Genomic DNA, 19,645 nt, shown 5'->3' with positions numbered 1-19,645 from the left:
TGGACAAGACTCCCCCGTGTGAAGCAGAATCTTTTCCTAATGCTCAATGCGCAGGCATCACTTTCTAGCTACCATGAGCCTGGGCTGGATTTGAACCTATGACCAGACAGTGAAGACTCTGTGTCCTTTTACCAGTTCTCTGACCCACACTGGCTGTGTTTTATTGCCTGACAGTGAAGCTGTAGACTGCATCAGCCAGGTTCACTGTACCCCATGCATCTGAGTGAGCTCGTATCACCACACAAGATTTCAGCATCTGATCTGAGGCATTGGTTTCTGGTGGGAGGAGGAAGGGAGGGGAGCAATTTAAACAACCAAACAAAAAAAGATATTGAAATTGGATGGTTTGAAGTCCTTGCTGACACCTGAGTTCAATGCCTTTGGGGCAGATAACCCCATGTGCAAGCTTGGGAGGAAGGAGATAACCTACCTTTCCGCTGCTCATTCAGCAAAGGTCCATAATTGACACGTCCGCAATTCTCTACCAAGATCCTGAGCTGCCTGAACCCCTGGAAGGAAGGGAGGAATTCAGCAGGGTGTCACAGCCAGTGCCATGGCATTGCCATGTGCAAAGAGGGAAGTCTAGATCAGCAGTTCTGGCAGTACAAGGCCTAACTGCTTAGAGGAGCTGCTGGAATTTGATGATGCCACATTACCAGAAACCAGCACTGCAAGGGACTGCCTACTGGGAAAGCGTGGCCTGCTCATGAAACCTTAATATTTTGCTGCTATATTTTAATCCTTGCAAAAGTGAAATAGTGCAAAAAGCCAGGCCTGTCTGCAGGCTTCTCTCCAGCCAGCTCCACTGCAGGTCACAAGGGACCCGCAGTGTCACCACCACACACCCTCACCCTTGAAGCCATGACAGTTCTGGCAATGCAGTGATTTCATAGATTTCATAGACATTAGGGCTGGAAGGGACCTCGGGAGATCATCGAGTCCAGCCCCCCTGCCCAAAGGGCAGGAAGTCAGCTGGGTTCATAGGATCCCAGCAAGATAAGCATCCAATTTATTCTTGAAGGTGTTCAATGTAGGTGCTTGAACCACCTCCGCTGGCAGACTGTTCCAGACCTTGCGGGCTTGGACAGTAAAGAAATTCTTCCTTATGTCCAGCCTGAAACGGTCTTGCAGGAGTTTGTGACCGTTCGACCTCGTCATCCCTTGGGGCGCTCTGGTGAACAGACGTTCCCCCAGATCCTGGTGGTCACCCCTGATAAACTTATAGGTGGCCATCAGATCACTCCTGAGCCTGCGCTTTTCCAGGCTAAAGAGTCCCATGGGTCTCAGTCTGTCATCGTAAGATCTGTTTTCCTGACCTCTGATCATGCGCGTGGCTCTCCTCTGGACTCTCTCAAGCTTCTCCACATCCTTTTTGAATTGTGGAGCCCAAAACTGGACGCAGTACTCCAGCTGCGGCCTCACCAAGGACAGCCTATTCAGGCTGCTGACCTGCCCACACCACCAAACTGCTTGGCCCACATGTGCATGCAGGGCTGGAGTGCATTGTGACCTAAAAGCAATAAAGAGACTAAGGCACAGCTTATGTCCTAAAAGTCTGCAGCCTCTGTGCTCTGTCGGCCCAGGCGAGGGCTTCATGGATGTTTGCAGCTTGTGGGTGTGGCTGGAAGGGGTTAAGCTCAGTGCTCTGCTCAGAACTGGACCTGCAGGGGAATGTGCCAAACTGGATGGTTTCAAAACCAACTCCATCTCTGAAGAACAACTGGCACCAGAAAGCCTTTCTGTTCCGACCGGGAAGTCACTTGGTTTCATACATGGCTGCTCTTTGCATCAGAGATGCTGCATCACTAGTTTGAGTGGAGCTGGCAGCAGACCTGCTCTATGGATCTAGGTCACTTTAGAGACTGCTAGGTAGGAACTGTGATTCTGTTATCCTCCCGCATCCTTTCTGAGTGCTCTTAGACCAGTTACCTGTCCTTCAGGGATGGTCAGCTCCACTGTGTTGTAATCAAGATACCCAATAAACAAAGTGTTAACAAACACCTGCAGGAGAGAGAAAAACAAGGAGAATGCAGTTGCGTTAGAGAGGGAATTAAACATAACTGAGGAAGGACTGCCGTCTGGTTGCAGTGTCCAAGTCACAGTTCCAGCTCTGCACCTCAACTCAGTCTGATGCTGGGAAAGATCAATGCAGTTCTAAAAAGCAGAGTCATTCCCTGCTGTTCCCTTCTGCAGCAGAGGGGATCACATGGGACATGTCTGAGATGGACTCTACCAATTTTTAACATCAGACTGCAACCCTGAGCTGGAGTTTTACAGAGGAGAGGGGCTGGATCTTGGCACAAATAGTGCAAAGGAATTGCTGGCCACCCTGGTGTGAGGTCCCACCCATTCGCACCCAGCTACCCAAGCCAAACCATTTGTCCTTCTGGGCTAAGCGCTTTTCACCTGGGCTCGGTCTCGGATGTGGTCCCCCGAGTTCAGCTGCCCTCCGCCAGAGATGACAGTCTCGTAGAGCACGTACCCATAGGACTGCCCATTACCATCATTCACTTGCAGGTTCTCCATGTTCACCGGGAACTCTGATCTAACAGGCTGCAAAGAAGGAGCAAGCGGTGACAAGGCGGGGGGATCCATTCCAACAGAACAGGCCACATATGGCAGTCTCATCCAGACAAGTGGCTCCAACGTCCCTCAAACCAACATTAACTCTGTAAAATGACTCAGCTAAATTACTGGGACATGGACTGGAGTCCTTTCTGCCCAGTCTGACCCACACAGACCTAAGGGTACAGCAGCATCCTGACAGACTCGAATAAAACACTGAGGTGGAAAGAGCCTCCACTAAGTTCCAGATACTGTTCCTACTGGATGAATGTCTAAGTCTTCACCTGGGATACACCTTCAGCGATGGCTGCTCCACAACTTCCCTTGGCCTAACGCTCTAAGGAATTGTCCAGGCTGCAGTCTAAACCTGTTCTTGTTCTATTCTTGCAGAATACAGCGCAACCTCATTACAGCAACTCCAGCAGCCGGAACCAATTTTTTCCAGCATGAGGAGGAACAAATCAACTGCCCTGACTGTAGTGAGCACCCTCTTTTAATGAGCTTCAACAAACCCATCAAGTGTGATGTAGCACTTTATATTTTAGCATCCTCAAATTACATTCTAGACCAAAGCACCTCCTCCCCCGACTCTTAGGCAGCGTGCTGGTGCACTGCAGGAGTGGATGAAGCCAGCCAAGAGATGCCTGCTTTTCAGTGCTTCTAGGAAATGCCTTAGGATCCTTCTGAAGGAGATTATTGCACATGCAGCATGTTTCATGCATGTTCTTGGGCTCCAAGTGTAGCACCTACCTCTGGGATAGATGGCAGTGCCTCCCACAGAGAGATACACTGAAACAGCATGACTGTGCCATAGGATGCCTTGTTTGCAACCAGTGGAGGGAGGGGCAGAGGCTGCCCTAGAAAGCAAAAAGACCAAGGTGAGTGTTACCATAATTCTGCCAGAAAGTTACTGCCAATAACAAAATTCGATTTGTGGCCTCCTTGATTCCATCTCTGGAAATAGCTTTGATCAGTCTCCCCAGGGGATCAAACAGAATGGATCTGCCTCAAAGAGAGTCAGTGCAAAGTTGGGGGCTGGCAAATTTGTTTACCTATCAGAAGCCACCCCCCTGGCTCCAGAAAAAACACCATACAAGCAGGGTCTGTGCAACACATGTAGCATCCCTCCAGATGAGCGCTACGTTTGCTGATGCAACACATTTCTCAACACAGAGAAGCTGTTACATACAGGGGCAGAGGTGCAACTCTGTGGTTTACAATTACCTATGACGGTGCTGAAGAGTTGACGGAGCTTGAAGTACTTAGATGTGTAGTCTCCAGCCTCTGCGAGCACTGCATCATAGTCTGCAAAGCAAAAGCACACCCGTCATAGAGCAGCAGCAGCTTTGGGGAACCACTTGTGTGCACGGACCACGCCACATGCAGCATAAGGTATGGACCTTTGTGAGGCTCAGGCCCTGTCTATGTTATGGACACTGGCTTCCATATAGCCAAACTACCAGGAAGCTCCTCAATGCAGAAAGTGCCCAAACATCCCCCTTGACTGAAGAGATGGCAGCTTGAAAGTAATGGGATTCTGATGAGAGAAGTAAAATAAGACCAAGGATAATGGCTTTGACAGAGGACATTCCCATCCAATGCAAATAGTAAAAGGATTTCTAAATACTGGAACTGGATGGGAAATCTGGAGTGGGGAAGGAGCCTGAAAGCAGGCTCTTTTCTCTTTCAAGTTCAGATGAGGGAGCTGTGGCCAAGGTCTGCTGCAGAGACTGCAAAGTCCTCAGAGAAACGGATAGGCATAGTGCCTTTCGGTCCACTTCTCTGTGCTGCAGCCTCTCCAAGTGGTGTGCCCGTGGGACAGGAAATGGGAACTCACCGTAGCTGGTGATGTCAGGCTTGTACTCCTCAAAATGCACTGCACCATTCATGAAGCCAAAGTTGGTGCCCCCATGGAACATGTACAGGTTGATAGATGCTCCCGTTTTGAGGATGTTTCCTATAGTAATCACCATTTCTGCGAAGAAAGGACAGTTGCAACAAGGGTCACAGCCTAGGCAGAGAGTGTAATGCAACACACCAAAATGCCAACAGTTCCAGCACTTCAAAGAGCTTTTCACCCCTCCATCCCCCTCAAGACAGGCTTCATGAGCTAAATCTGAGTCCTCCATTGAGATGCTCTGCAGGAATAATTCACTTACACGCACATGTGCCCCATCTTAGGACAGATCCTGCATTCCCAACTCAGGCAACACTTTCATTGACTTCTGTGGAAGTTCTGCTTCAGCAAGGACTGCAGGATTGGGCCCCTCAATCCAATGTGCTGATGACAGCTACAAAGACTACTGAATGGGAATGAGACAAGTGCCAAGACACTGTTACTTCAAGGAATCTGAGCATGATGTAGGAAATTCAAAAAAGTCTTTTGTAGATTCCTTCCAATACTTTTGTATCTTGCTAATGAGTATAAGAACTATGATGGAGCGTGATCTTTTCAGGAACATTAAGTCTACTTGAGTTTTATGTCCACTGCACCACCCACAAAAGGCAAGATCACCCATTCTGAAGGAGGACATTTTGCTTACTATACGCATGTTACAATGGCCACTAACAAACACATTCATGTCACTTTTTACAATCACTTTAGAGCCATGGAGAGGGGCCCTTAGAAAGGCCAGATTTGCCCAAGACAAGGTGGGAGTAGCTTAAGGCACTAGCTTGGGAGTCAGGAACTATGGATTTTATTCTAGGCTCTGCCAAACTCCTTGCAACACCCAGATCAGTCACCAAGTCCACATCTGTAAAATGGACATCACACTTGTCTACCTTACCCAGCTAGTGGAGGAATGCATTAACAATGAGGTGCTTGGCTCCTTTGGTAATGGGAGCGACTTAAGCACCCATATGCTCAGAATGAGGCCGTGTGACCCCCATTCATTCTGAAACAAGCTGTTGTGTTAAGTCTCCAGTAACACTATCAGCATGGCAGAATTCTCTGCAGATGCCTGTTTTTGCTAGTCCAGTGTCTGAATAGCCCTTCGCTCTCAAAATGCTCCTAGGTCAGCTCCCGTGGCCTTCTATTTCAGCAAGCACCATCAGGCCTGACCAGCACTAACTGCATGACTCCCCATCTCAGTGTTAATGAACTCATATTATAGATGGGGGAAAAAAATTAAGGGGCTTCTACTGCTTTGCCTCATGAGAAAAGTGAATGTAGAACCCAGGAGTCCAGTCTAAGCCTCTGTCTGTGACTGTTCTTCTCATCTTCCTATCTTTAACTCCAATGACATGGAAACCCCTTTACAACAGATGTATTTAAAATACTGTGATGTTAACATATTGAGTGCTGGGGTCAGACGATCAACATATCGTCTGACCCCAGTGCTCTTTCCTGCCCAGGCCAGGGGGTTGGATTCAATGACATCCTTAGGTCCCTTCCGAGCCTAACACCTATGAATCTATGAATGTGGTGCCAATTCACAACAGTTTCCAATAGCCAAAATATTATATCCACACTCTCCAAAGCTTTGGCTCTTTGGGCCTCTACAGCTTAGGCCATTTAGGGCACGTGTAAAGTTTTTCTTCCAAGTCCATACAGAGTCTAGTAATAGGGCCCTGACCCAACCAAGGCCCTTCAGCAACTTCAGAAGTTGACTTTGACTCTCTGCACTAGCCTCTGGGTACGCTGCCTCCTAGAGAAGTAGAAACAGGACAGCTATTTGTAAAATGACCTGCTCAAAAATCTTCGACAAGGATAAAAACGCCACGTCACAGCAGTGTGGCACATCCATTAAAAAGACTGGAAAAACTGCACACAGCCACGCTCGCTGCTGGACAGGAAACTTGGAAAGAGTAACTGGGCCATCCTGCTGACGGCTGTTTATATAGCAGTAAACCCTAAACAAGTAATAATATATGGTGCTCACCATCTGCATCAAAGATATTATGAGGGCCTCCCCAGCTATCAAACCAGCCAGTCCAAAACTCCATCACCATCTTTGGCTTATTTTTCTGTTATAAAAACAAAAGACAGAATTAAATGGAGACAGGACAATGCTGCACTTATCCCTGCATCCCAGAGACATTGCCCAAGTGCTGTTTGGGGGCAAGGCTTACAGGAGGGTTACTGGCCAAGCCCACGGAGCCAATTAGCCACAGAGCCCTAGAGAAGCAGGGCACAGGGTGCCTGCATGCAGCAGTGTCTGGGGAAGATAGGCAAAGCCTTGTGTAATCATGCAGCCCGAGGGGAACACACCAAGCCACGAGAACAACCAGGTGACAAGAAACAGGTCCACATCCCATGGCTTTGAAGAGCTGAAGCAAACCTATTGTCCCGGTTTAGTTTCTGCTAGAAATCCACATTTATAAACGTCTACTTATCAGCCACACCACTGCCATTTAAGAGTTTGCAGGTGTGCTGCAGCCCATGCTTGCCAAGGTGGGAACAGCAGACTTTAACGGCTTAATGCCTTTTTAATGCTGCATATGGTGTTGGCAGGAAAGCATTAGCTTTTGCAGGAATTAGGTCTTCATTAAAAAGGCTCTGCACACAGAGCAACTGCTTCCATTTGTCAGTGCCTGCCAGCTCCTCTACCTCCCGTGGAATTCCACTCGGCCCTGTCACCCCAGACGGAGCAGCGCGGGAGCCGACTTGCTGGCACTTCCCGTTCACGGGTTTTGTTCCTAGTCAAGGCAATTTCACTCGGTGTTTGATCAGGGCTTTATCTGATGCCATATGAAATGGAGAAGGGAAGCGACTAAAGAAAACCATATTCCATTAGGAGAATACTGCAGCAGTTAGAACGTTAGAGACGCCTGCAGTCAATTCAGACCAGCTTTGGATAATCTACAGCATCAATCCGTCTCCAGTAAGCCAGCCGATGAGAGAGTTTAATCACTCTATGGAACCTTAGCCCGCAATAGGGACAACCGACTTGTAGCTCAGACTCCATCAGAATATGCAACATCAACCCCTGTCCCCTGTAATTAATTAGTGTCATGGAGGAAGGGCTGAGCTGCACCACGCAGTCAGCTCTGGCTGTCAGGCTGGTGGAAAGATGCTATTTCTCACTTCTTTGCAGAGCTCCCAGGAGCTGTGGGACACCAGCTCAGTCTGGTACAAGCAGTCACAGCAGAGCCTCTGAAGCCCGTTTGTCAGCAAAATGTGGATCTGACAGTTAAGAGCTCAAAAGACCCTATGGGACTTGGTTTGCAAACCTCCTCAGACTCGTGTTTGACGTGGGCAAAAGCAGTGATTCAGAGAGGGAGGAAGAGGAGGGAAGAGCAAGAGCAGGGAACCAAAAGAGCCCGTTCTTGTTCAGAAATCTGAACCCGCTTGCGTTCTGCAGCCATGGCATCTCCTACCCCACGTGTTTTCCAAGGGATGAGTCTGGGGTGCTTGGGTGATGCAGTTAGATACTTTGCAGGCTGGCTTGTGCGGGTGATGGAGCAGGGTGCCCTGGGACAGCAGGACACAGGAGACACTGTCATGAAACCACCGTGGAGGTGCATTTGCACTCACGCTATCTCGAGGTGAAGCTTTACCCTGATCCATTTTCCAGCAGGACTCTCAAGCCGGCTTTTGAACCAATCAGTCCAGCCTCAGAAAGGCAAGGCTGCCCCAGTCCCGAATCATTTCTAACAAGGAGGGAATGAACCTCATGACACAATCCCATAAATGCGTGTTGTCTATCTCCCCTCTCTAGAAATCACAAACAGATCACAGGTGAGCACACAGTGGGTACAATCCTCAGAGAGGCTAAACTCAGATTTGGCTTGGGTTAATCCTAATGCAGCCCACAAGCATGATGCACCTGTATGCTGGTGCAGTACCTGCCCAGGGGGCCTGGGGTTGGAGCAGAGATGCAAGTGCTGAAGGTCAGGGCTCAGGTGCCTTTGCAGAGCGAGGTGGTGCTTGGACTTGGAGCAGAAGGAAAGGGAGAGCTACAGATGAGAAGTGGGGGGCAGCTGGGATTGGAGGGGAAGAGGTGGCAAGTTGGCAAACCCCAGGTAGGAGAGACGACAGCAGGCAGCTGCACTTCTTGCAGGACCCACCTAGCTCAAAGGCCCAGCTGCATCCAGGCTACAAGCCCAGCCCCTTTCAAATGCCTTTTGAAGGCATCCACTATGGGGAGCCCAAGTTTCAAATGTAACCGGCTAAATCAGGGGTGTGATCCTCAAACCAGCACTCGGGATCTTGAGAGACGTGGGCCAAAGGGCCTAGTGGAGCCCTCGAGCATGGCACCATGCACCCAAACTGCCCACAAAGGCTGCTCCGAACTGCAGGGCTAAGTGTTGTCCTCGAGGTGCTGAAGGCCTCCCTTGCGGTGCAGCGGCCACGTGCAGAAGCTGCAACGGCACCCTGTCTGCAGGGCAGGACCCACGCTGCATGCTCAGCAGCCGCGCAGTCCGGGCCTGGCCATACCACTTGCGCATGACCTTTGCTTCAACCTTGATCTCAGCAGTGCAGTGACTTTGCCTGAACCAGGAGCCTTGACAAACAGATGGCACCTTAGCTGTGCTGCCCAACCTCACCTGCTTTTGAGAAACACTCTACAAAGAGAGGAATCAGTATGCAGGGGATTTAACTGTCAATTCCCCTTAATCCGACCGATATTTAGAGCGAGTCCAAAGCACCTTCCCACCACCACCCCATTTCATGGGCATTCATGTGGGCATAAGATTTTTCTGGCTTTCCAAGATAACCAGCTACAATTATTAACTTTTACAGGATGGCAAAAAAGGTATTAAAAGCCAAGAACACAACAATGTCCAGGCTCCCGAGGGTCAGACAGATCTGCAGATCCTCTTTAAAGGACATCCACAAGCACCAGGCTACTTCTGCCTACAGCTCTTGTCCCGTAAGAGTGGAGGCCAACTGCAGGCCAACACCAACGCTGAAAAGCATGGGACTGACAGAGCCTTAAAAGCAGCGAAGTCCAACTCTTTGCTGCCCCTTGGAAATTATTCTGGCCTCTTCCCAGGGAGCCAGACCTCCATACATAACCAGGAGACACCCCATGTGGAGAGTTGCCCCAGGACCCAGAAATGAGATGGAAAAAACCCCCGTTTCCTTCAACCTTCACTGAAATCAGCAGGCTACAGCTGAGAAAGGCACACTTGCCAGGAAAGCTGCTGCGGAGTCCTGCTGTCTCCTGCCAAAACCTGTTCTTTTTAATTGTTTAATCAATTGCTCGATATTAGAAAAATAATTACTAGACGTTCAAATCTGTTAAGCACTAAAAAGGAGAGACAAACGCAGACTTCAGACTACAAATTCAACTCGGGCAAGGAGAAGGATTTAATTGCCCAGGACGGGTGACCCGGTGACAAAGGAAATCTACCAAACGCTTCAGCATCCTTCTCTTCTAGTAGTCAGTCCTGCTGGCCACTTCCTTGAGAGGTAACAATGTCCCCTGTTCAGTCACCTCAAAATCAAATACAGAGATCTGGAGCTGCATTTTAAAACAGCTCATACATAATGCTATACAGCACAAGCCAAATTTTCCATTTTCCTACAAACCTAAAAGGTTAGCTGCATTCCCTCAGAGAGCAAGGGCTACAGCTCTGCTCTTGACGAGTCTGGGCTTTCTGTCATGAGGGACATCACATTTCTGTTGGACTGAAACTAAGCTCTTAGACTTTAGAGGTTCTCATCTGTACATATCCTTGATTTTATGATGATCCTTTGAGCAAAAAATAAGCCCAAAGCGTGGACTCATCCCCAGCTCAGGCACTGTCCAGCATTTTACCCAGAGCAGGGAACCCTAAACCAGAACCCACAGATCCAAAGACCCCAGTTCAGGGCATTCAACATCCAGATCCTGATTTGCAGCTTTTTAACCCATCTGTACATTCTACAAAATGAAGGCCTTGGTTGTAAAAATTGAACGCTTCAGCTCTAGTGGGACATTTGCTACTGCTTGATTTCCTGAAGGGAGACCCAGACTGCAAACACTAGCCAAGCTCCTTACCCACAGTGAGAAGTAGGGATTGGGGTGCAGCACTATTAAGCACTCCTTCAACCTTTGCTAAAAATCTATGGGAGGCTTTTCACTGATTCCAATGAGATTTGGCTCAGAGGGAGCGCGAGCGAGCCTGGGACACGAGTCACAAAAGCAGAAGTAACAGTGCTTGGATACCACAGCTATAATAACGAAAACAGGGTGAGGCACTGGCGGTAATAACAAGAACAGGTAAGACAAGTGTTAGGCATCTTACCTGTAGTGTGTCCAAGTAGGTCAGGAGGTCCCGCTCAAGTTTCTGGAAGTTAACAGTGGCCAGAGCTGTTGAGAAAAGAGACAGCCATGCATTAGCTAAGGCAGATGATGAATCCTTTCACCCAGTACAACCCTCCCTCCCCATATATCACAACGAGGCATCAGGCTAGCAGAAATGCAGCAGGAGCTTTGCTATCTACAGAAACACCACGAGAACTTTCTGCATCACCTGGGTGCCCCTTAGAAAGCTCCCAGCCAAGTCCTGCCTCCAGCTTAAAATGTCCAGAGATACAAGAAATGCAAGGGCAGCAGCCCACCTCATATTACAAGACTTCATTAGCATTTGTTAAACACCTTGAGATCTTCAGGTGAAAGGTCCCACAGAAAGGAAGGCATTATTAAAGTTGAATCTGGGTGTTGTACTGAACTCCTAGGCTTCAGCTTCAGGATTCTCTGTCCCTGGCAGTGGCTAACAGCTTGTCATGCCTGTGGGGGCGGGTGAGCAAGAGCAGGCTGAGTCTCCCAATTAAAATCTGCCTCACCAGAGAGTCAGACCAGCCTCATCTGTGACACTAATGGAAAAAACTCAGCAGCTGATCTATGCACTGTGGACACTTGGGCAAAAGTGCTGTCTGGTTCAGGACTTGGGTAAGGACCTGTCTCTGGATCATTACACACTGCTGTCCTATAACTCGCTATTAACACCACAGCCCTTTGGGTGTTGCAGGAGTGCTTCTTCCCTTCTCCCATCTTTCTGTCATTGTGCAGATGCTGCAGTGGCAGAGCTTTGAAATTTTAGGAGCAGCCGCATGTGAATTTTTAAACCAGAATCTTAATATCCTTCAAAAATGTGCGAAACTGTTGGCATCAGCTCCAGCCCTGGTTCTGTCAAGCACAATGCTTCAAACAGAATATTTACAGGAGCAGGAGCTGCCATTTCACCACCCTCCCCTGATTTTAGCTAACTTCTCTAACTAGTGTGCAAACCCTGAGAACACAGCGCAGGCGAGCAAGGCAGAAGAGCCAAACGACGTGGGAACACGATGCAAGTGACAACACGGTGGGTGAGGTGCCCAATCCTAGGCTCAGTACAAGTCAAGAAATGACAATAAAAATTAAGCCCAAAGCCTTGACTCATCCCCAGCTCAGGCACTGTCCAGCAATCTCCCCACATACACACACACACTGGCCCCACCGGCACGCCTCACTGCTGGCGGGGAAGGATCTGAAGTCTGGAGGTTGTGGCTAGCTCGGTCATTAGGTGAGCTGTCAGGACTGCCAACAACAGTTGCCAATGAGTCCGAACTGTGACAGTTGTTTCTATGGGAGGAGGACACAAGTCCACAAGGGACTGGCCAGGAGGTGCCACCTAAGTTTGCCCGGCCTCGGGATTAAGAAACCTATGCAGTCCTTGCACCTCCTCCCTTAGCTGAGTCAGGTGGATGATGAAGCTTTGCAAATGGCTCTTCTGGCTGCAGTGCCATCCCTGGACAGCTGCTGGGAGAGGCTGCTGTGTCCACGGGCACGGAGGACATGCATGCACCCAAACATCTCCCTCACACCCCGAGTTGCTTCCACTGCATACAAGACCCCACTCCAGCTGCAAAGCGAGGGGCTAGGACAGACCCTGAATTGCTGTTCCTCATGGTGACATTGTCCTCTGCAGGAAACCAATCTGGCTATCACTGGCATTAGAGGAAATCCACACGTATCTCAGAAGAGGTCACCAGTGACCAAAGGAACCTGCAAGACCGTTGCCTGATTTTTCTCTCTGGCCTCATGACGGGAATCTCTCCTTTCCTCTCCCCCTACCTATTCCGACAGTGGCTTCTGTCACCTTCTCTTTTGCGTTTTCGCAGCCACCTTACTGCCGCTGCATCACTTTGAGCTCTAGTTATTCCACACATCTGATTACTTGACATGTTGACTCTAATGAGCAGATTGTTATGACATCTAAGAGGCAAACTGGTATCAAAGAGCTCTCATCATGCAGCCGGCTGGAAAAGGCAACTCCAAATAAGAGAGCTCCAAGGCATAAACATTTCTGCAAGAAGGAGCTGGGGCAAAGGGGGAATTTCCACCCCCACCCCTTCCAAATGAGCTCTCCACCAAAGGGAGAGTGACCCCGTGTAGGCGAGGCTGCAAACTGCTGCAGCACAAAGAGGAAACCTGGAACAGGCCATGCTGACCTGCACTGGGGAAGGGCCTGGTCCTCTGTATCATTACATAAAAATCTAAGAAGAGAGGTCTTATTTTGTATGATCTCCAGGCAGTTTTCTCTGGATCAGAACTCAAAGCCAGATGGGGTAGAAAACCAGCTCTGTACAACATGTCCACGATCCCAGAGAGTATTTCTCACTCAGATGGGCAATCTCACCAAAGTCACACTAGAAACATCTCCATCTTTCTCACCATAAAGCACAGAAATGCCACCTACCTCCTTCCACAATGCCAGAGGAAAGCCCATCCTTGTTGTCAGATGTCATTAACAGTTCCACGATTCCTCGGTTTATCATGGCCTAAATCAAAAGGAAAGTTACTGTGATGGGACCCAATTTTAATGTTTCACCCAGACACTGGGGAGTTCAAGTTTATTAGTGATCTTCTGTGGGGGAAGATAGGAGGAAGGATTGGGGACTGATTTCTCCCTCTACTGCTTCTAGATTATTTCACCTAACTGCTAAATGGTATCCCGCTGAAGTCATTGGCAAAATCCCCGTTTCAGTGGCAGCTGGTACTTCCCCTTTGCAGTGCTGTTACATGTTACTACTGGACACAAACGGTGAGTGTAGACACCAATTCTTAAATGTCTTCTATGAACACTACCTTTATTTTCATTCCCTTTATTTGACTAGACTGACTCTCTGCACTGTCCTCCTGAATTCCAGGGTGACATTTCCTTTGTGGGATTTCAAATACCTTGGGTAATCCTGCTGCTTCTGTCTCCAGAAGAAGAGGAGGAACGGTTCACCTTCTTTATGCAAAACCCAGAGGACAAAAGGTAAGTCAGCAGGATGGCCAGCTAATGGACTCTGCTCTCATTCATCTCCCAGAAAGGTCAGAGACCACTTTGCCAAGGGATTTCTTGAACAATCCACTCTGTGTGGAGACTTTTTCCCAGACTACTGCTGTGCCCATTGCCAAATCATGCACGGTTTGTCCCAGTGCCCAGTCTTGCAGTGACCCCATTAACTTTAATGGGCTTTGGATCCAGCTCTTAACATCTCTCTACATCAGTTTGATGATTGGTAAAATGGTGAAACACGTACAGCGGTCCACACAGGAATTACCTGAGAGGATTAATTAGCACCTGTGAAGCACCTTTACAAACATTTACATATGGGACATGTATCACAATGAAAGACAATGGTAGAGCAGTGATACACTTGAAAACATGAAGACACACAACTGAAGGGTATGCTGGTCTGGCTACAGCTGCTTTGTGTTCCTGCCCATACGTTACTATGCTGCATTCACTATTACTTTCATCCCTTAATACCACATTTTGCACCAAGGCAAAATCCAGTTAACATGCGACTAAATTTCAGAGCTGAACATTACTGAAGTATTCTCAGAGCGCTGTGTTAATGAAAGGAGGCTACTTTGGGGGGTTTTTTAAACTTGGATGCAAGAAAAATAAGCATGTTGTTATATACTGAAATGCATTCAGTAAATCCAGAGCTCAACAGTAAAACCAGAAATAGAAACAAACAGTTTAAGGCAGGCACAGGTGTGTGTACTCAGATAATCACACTGGCAGGGCTATTGAAATGTGTGCTCATGTGCCTTGGAGAGGACAGTTGCTAGCAGTACAGGCTTTATGGTCAAGAGAAGGAGAGGGAAAAGCAAAAGTACCTAGGAGAATGGGATGAGGATGGGGCCATCAGTAATTTGCTTGATTTACCTTTATTCCCAGAAAAGTGCAACATGTTAAAAACTGTTGCAGTCACACAGATGGACAAAAGGAAGTGCAGTAACCAGCCCATCACCCTCTAAGTGCAGAGGCTATGCCAGAAACAGATGCTAGGAGTCCTATCCCTGGGTCCATCTGCACAAACACTAAACCATACTCCATTGCAAATCCAGGAGCAGAACTCAGAGATCCTGGTTTCCCAGTTTCTCTGTTCTGTGCACCAGACCAAGCAGACTCAGCATATCGCACACAACACTAAAGCACCAGGAAACAGCCCTGGAGCTTGCCTGGACTGTGTAACATATTTTGATACACAAGTAAAATATGACCAATTCTTTCATCACTGTGGTAAGGCAAACAGGTGCCAGGGCTCATAAACTGTCTGGGATGATCCAGAATACGCTGTAACAATGCTACCTCGAAACTGGGGAGGTGCAGTTCTCACACAGACCTTTTTACTTGAGTGCTGTATGATATGGGATGAGGGTGTGAGGAAGCAGACAGATTTTTAAGGCATCTCTGACCTCTATTCTGGCCACTTGTTAGACTAAACATTTCAGGTTCAACCCTCCAAACAGGTGAAGCCCCGAGTTAGCCTGGGAGACAAAAACACTCTAAGAGGATCAGGAATCTCACCATGTGACTTCTTTGGTTGAAATCCTCAAGCTACTGGTGAGAAGCAAATAAGCTAAGCCTCAGCTAACCCAGTTCTCTCTTCAGCTAGGGCTGAGATACCTCCCAGTTTAAAGGAGTTGCTACTGCACTGACAGAACAGCAGGAGACGCAGCGAGTTCACGGTACAAGTCTGGACTTGGAAACAGTATTGTCCGGGAAAAAAGGGCTTTGGGACCACAGACCATGCCATTTGCTTGGAACCACAGGGGTGCAAGATGTCAGTCTTCATCTTAGCCTTAGACAGGTGCAACAAAAGCACGTGACAGCGGCCTTGTCCCCCACACAGACAATGCTGGGCCATAACTCTTCCTGCAGGCAGCAGAAAGATGTTATGCCCTCAAGAAAAACAAACCTCTGAGCTTTAAGGCAGCTCCAGTTAACTGCCTGGGTACTACGTCAGCACCAGGTGAGCAAGTCAGCACAAATCATATCTGATCCAGTGGGAGAACAGGGCCTCTTTGGGCACTTGCCAGCTCTTACTGCTCAGCTCACAAGTGAGGGCTGGGTTGCTTGTTCTCTCTGACAAGGATGAGGAAGGCATTAGGGAAATGAGCCTGCCTGCCCAGTGCCAAGCTCCAGATTACAGAGTCTGTCTGGTTCACATTACCCTCCCTCCTAGGGAGGCATTCAATCTGCCACATCTGAGTACCACCAATTAGCTGTTTCTGTTCTAGATAAACAGCTGGGGGACAGCCATGCCCCAGGCCAGCTGGATATACCGGGGATACTCTCTCCTTCCATTCCCCACCTTGCCTTTGGAAGTTCTCAGAATACAGTTTCGTATCAATACAGAAAGTAGAGCTTTCTCTCCCCTCCTTCCCCAGCTGCAGCATCTAGCTGGATAGGATACTGATCCTGCTTTGGTCTCAGCAGAGGTTTGTGGAACAGTGAGGAGGAGGAGCAGAGAAGCAGGAAGGCAGAGAGCAGATTGGGGGGGTACCAGCACAGGGAAAAGCAAAAGCACCAAAGTTACCATTTTAATGTAGGTTAGGTAGTGATGGTCTTTGGCGTAGGAGCCATATTCATTCTCCACCTGCAGCGCAATGATGGGCCCCCCCTTCTTATACTGTAGGGAGAGAAGGGAGAAGCTGGTCACTAGGCTTTGCAGTATCTCACACAAGTGAGACCAGGTCTGCTGGTGCTGCGAGGCTGCCCTGGTCAGCTCCAATGCAGCCGCAGGCTGATCTTGTCTGCAAAGAGAGGGTGGAGGTATCCTACTTGCCTGATGAGGGACCACCCTGGCCATTAGGTGGTCAAAATAGGCATCCACAGCCTCTGTGAAGCCCTTGTAGGTTGTCCTCAGTTGCATGTTGGGGTCTTGCAGAAGCCAACTAGGAGAGAATAGGAGGCAACTCAAAGTAACCAGCACTACACTCAAGAGAATCAGAAGTGAAGAGCACCTGTTACAGACCTATGTCTAACCCAGCCTGCACACAGCAGCTATTCATGTCTATCTCCAAGCTCCAGCAGGAGGAAATGGAGCAGTCAGATGCAGAGACATCAGCATCTCACTTCACATTAGCTGTAGTGCCACAAAGGCCCAGACTGCAGGTGCAGACAAGAGAATGACTCACCGTGAAGTCTGTTCTACTCTCTCTCTTGGCCTTGCTATCAAATGAAAAACATGCTCAATTTATAAGCCAAGAGAGTCAGGACTCCTGTATTCTACAGGCAGCCATGGGCCAGTCATAACCTTTCTGTGTCTCATTCTCCTGATCTGTGATGTGGGATGCGCCTGCTCACTTTACCAGGTGAAAGAGGCTGCATGACTGCATATATTTGACTGCAATGACTTCAGAGCACTCAATGACAGTCACTCCAGCTACCGTTAGTCCTAGTCAGCATCACAAGCAGCACCAGTGACAGTGCAGGGATGGGACATGAGAGACCGTAAAAGACCCTCGCCATCTCACAGCATCAGACTTGCACCAGTGCCTCCTGCTGCCCTTAGGCTGGAACGGAGCATTCTCCTGCACATCATGGCAGAACATTAATGGAAAAAGGATCATGTGCCTGCAGGCCATTGTCCCGGGGCCTCAATCAAACTCCTCTTCTACTAAGAGTGTTCTAGTTGTATTAAATAGGCCAAACACTCCAAACTCCTTTTGTCTGAGGAGAGCGAGCATGAGTTTCAGCAAAAGCAAGACTTAGAGAGACTGGGCCAATATTTGGCCTGAGCCAGCCTTCCACACCCCTCTTCATGGCTAAAGCTCTGGGGAGCGAGGTGAGGAAGGATAAACAAGTGGGACCGTAGCCTGGTAGCTGCTCCACTGGGACCCAGTAACCAGGAAGTGCCTGCAGCACTTACGTGCAGAACATAACTCTCCAGGACTCCTCTCTCAGGGCTGTGCACGCTTTAGGAGGGGCTAGAATAATGTGCTGGGGAAAGCCAGCCAGAGGGAAGTTTGACTTCAGTGTATCTGGAGTACGTGGGTGTGCCTGTGTCACACGTATCCCTATAGAACTATTAAAATAGGCCTGGGGTGAAGTGAATCCTTACAGCAAGTTGTAAATATTATTATTGGACTGTAAAAACTGGGGACATCAAGGCCCAGGGATGAAGCAAAGGTCAGGCAATAAATCAGTGACAGAACACGGGCCTCGTAACACCACTTCCCCGCTCTCCCCCTTAGACACTTTCAAAAGTGACTGTGCACAGCAAGTCTCCCATCAGGTCTGTTTGTACCACCACAGAAGGACTGACAACAGTGGTGGTACAGGCTAAAGCTTTGGCAAGCATCATTTCTAAGCCTGCAGGAGACCAGGTTATACAGCTGGGGCACCTTTCCTGTTTGCTGCTTTTTTCAGTCCAGAACACTCTCATGGTCTCTCTCCAAAGGTCTGAATTTTTGAGCAACCAGTTCAAAAACGGAGTCCAAGTCCATCTGCCACAACATGCATGCTTACCTGGGCAGGCCACCAAGGTCCCATTCAGAGCAGATATATGGTCCTGGACGCAGAATCACCCACAGACCAATATCAGCTGCCATGGTTAGGAAAGCCCTAGAGGTCCAGACAGGATTAATTATTATTTTATGAATGAAGCAGCACGTACCTGTGCATGGTGCATCTGGCAAAGGGGAATAGGGGACCAGCTTAGGAGCATTACTCAGCTAACCATCAATACTCCTACGCTGGACAGTCTCCATTCTCAGGGAGCAAAGGCAGGGAACATAAGGGCCAGTGCTTTAACAAAGGCCATACAAAAAACCACACGAGTTAATCTCAGGGACAAGAGAGAGGCAGATTCATACCCCAAAGTTATTTGCTCCTCAGTCCCTTTGCTGCCTCTCTCACATTTCACCCAACCCCTGCACACAAAACCAGGTCAGTGAGAGATCTCAAAGGAAAAGAAACATCTTTTTCACCCACGTACTCCAGATCCAGGTTTCCACTGAAGTCAAACTTCCCTCTGGCTGGCTCATGGAGGTTCCAGGGTACATACCTGAAATGCAAAGGATCAGAGTGGCGAGTCAGGGTAGCCAGGGAAAAAAACTGCCTGTCTTAGCTTCCCTCTTCCAGCCACAAAGACACAGGCACAGCTACAGTTATGGGCAAAGAGTCTGCGCTGGCACTGCATAAACACTCAGCTGCCCCACTCCGCTTTATACTTCATGCCCTCCCTTTTCACATCCTATGGCTAGATGCATTTCCAGCTAAATGCCTCTCTGCCAGCCTGCAACATATGAGTTATCCATCTTGGCTTGAGTTCAGAAAGATCAGTACAGAGAGAGGTCAATTAAAGGCTGGCGAGTGAGTGGAAAACGAAGGAAATCAATGCTCCTGCTGACTGAAGGGGCAGGTGAGGACAGGGGCAGGAACTCAGTCCTATGTCTGGGCTCACTGGAATCAGTGGCAAAATCCCCACCCGCTTCCCTGGGAACAGGAGCAGCTTCTTAGCTACGCGACAGGACCCAGCAGGTGAGGCTGGCACTTACGTGGTGAGGGTGTTCAAGCCGCATGCCTTCAGCTTGGCGAGGCGGTCTTGCCAGTATTCCTTGGGGACTCGGAAATAGTGCACAGAGCCCCCAAATATGCGGAAGGGCATGCCCTCCAGGAGGAACTCTGAGGTCTCCGCTTGGAGGCCCAGGTTCCGGCCCCACAGCCGTGGGGGGATCAGCTTGCTCCAGTTAAACCTGGAATGGGAGAGAACATCTCAGCACGTGGACCTCAGGGCTCTGCCAGGGGTAATCTGCAAACACTGCTCATTTCAGCCTAGCTGGTGCGACGGATTCAGCCTTTCATCCTGCCAAGACCAGTAATGCACCATGTCATTCACAGCATAAAGTTTCAGATGATTAAACCTACCTGAACC

The 19,645-nt window shown here is 48.9% G+C and overlaps 1 protein-coding gene across 2 annotated transcripts in view; it reads right to left on the bottom strand.

Moving 5' to 3' along the window:
• GLB1L2 (galactosidase beta 1 like 2) overlaps window positions 1-19,645 on the bottom strand; it is a 32,226-nt gene that overhangs the window by 7,632 nt on the left and 4,949 nt on the right. For both annotated transcript variants that reach the window (XM_090026818.1, XM_090026820.1), the window contains 14 exons: window positions 19,269-19,466; window positions 18,707-18,775; window positions 18,238-18,333; window positions 16,553-16,661; window positions 16,304-16,396; window positions 13,180-13,261; window positions 10,744-10,808; window positions 6,450-6,534; window positions 4,403-4,540; window positions 3,790-3,870; window positions 3,316-3,422; window positions 2,407-2,553; window positions 1,930-2,001; window positions 431-509 (listed from right to left, as the gene is read on the bottom strand). In XM_090026818.1, the coding sequence (XP_089882944.1) occupies window positions 431-509; window positions 1,930-2,001; window positions 2,407-2,553; window positions 3,316-3,422; window positions 3,790-3,870; window positions 4,403-4,540; window positions 6,450-6,534; window positions 10,744-10,808; window positions 13,180-13,261; window positions 16,304-16,396; window positions 16,553-16,661; window positions 18,238-18,333; window positions 18,707-18,775; window positions 19,269-19,466 (1,421 nt within the window). The remainder of the gene's footprint in view (window positions 1-430; window positions 510-1,929; window positions 2,002-2,406; window positions 2,554-3,315; window positions 3,423-3,789; window positions 3,871-4,402; window positions 4,541-6,449; window positions 6,535-10,743; window positions 10,809-13,179; window positions 13,262-16,303; window positions 16,397-16,552; window positions 16,662-18,237; window positions 18,334-18,706; window positions 18,776-19,268; window positions 19,467-19,645) is intronic.

Source organism: Crocodylus siamensis, chromosome 14, assembly GCF_052110815.1.
Source record: "Crocodylus siamensis isolate JL-2025a chromosome 14, ASM5211081v1, whole genome shotgun sequence".
Lineage (NCBI taxonomy): Eukaryota > Metazoa > Chordata > Crocodylia > Crocodylidae > Crocodylus > Crocodylus siamensis.
Note: the sequence above shows the minus strand (reverse complement) of the source record. Positions and strands in the feature narration are given on the sequence as shown.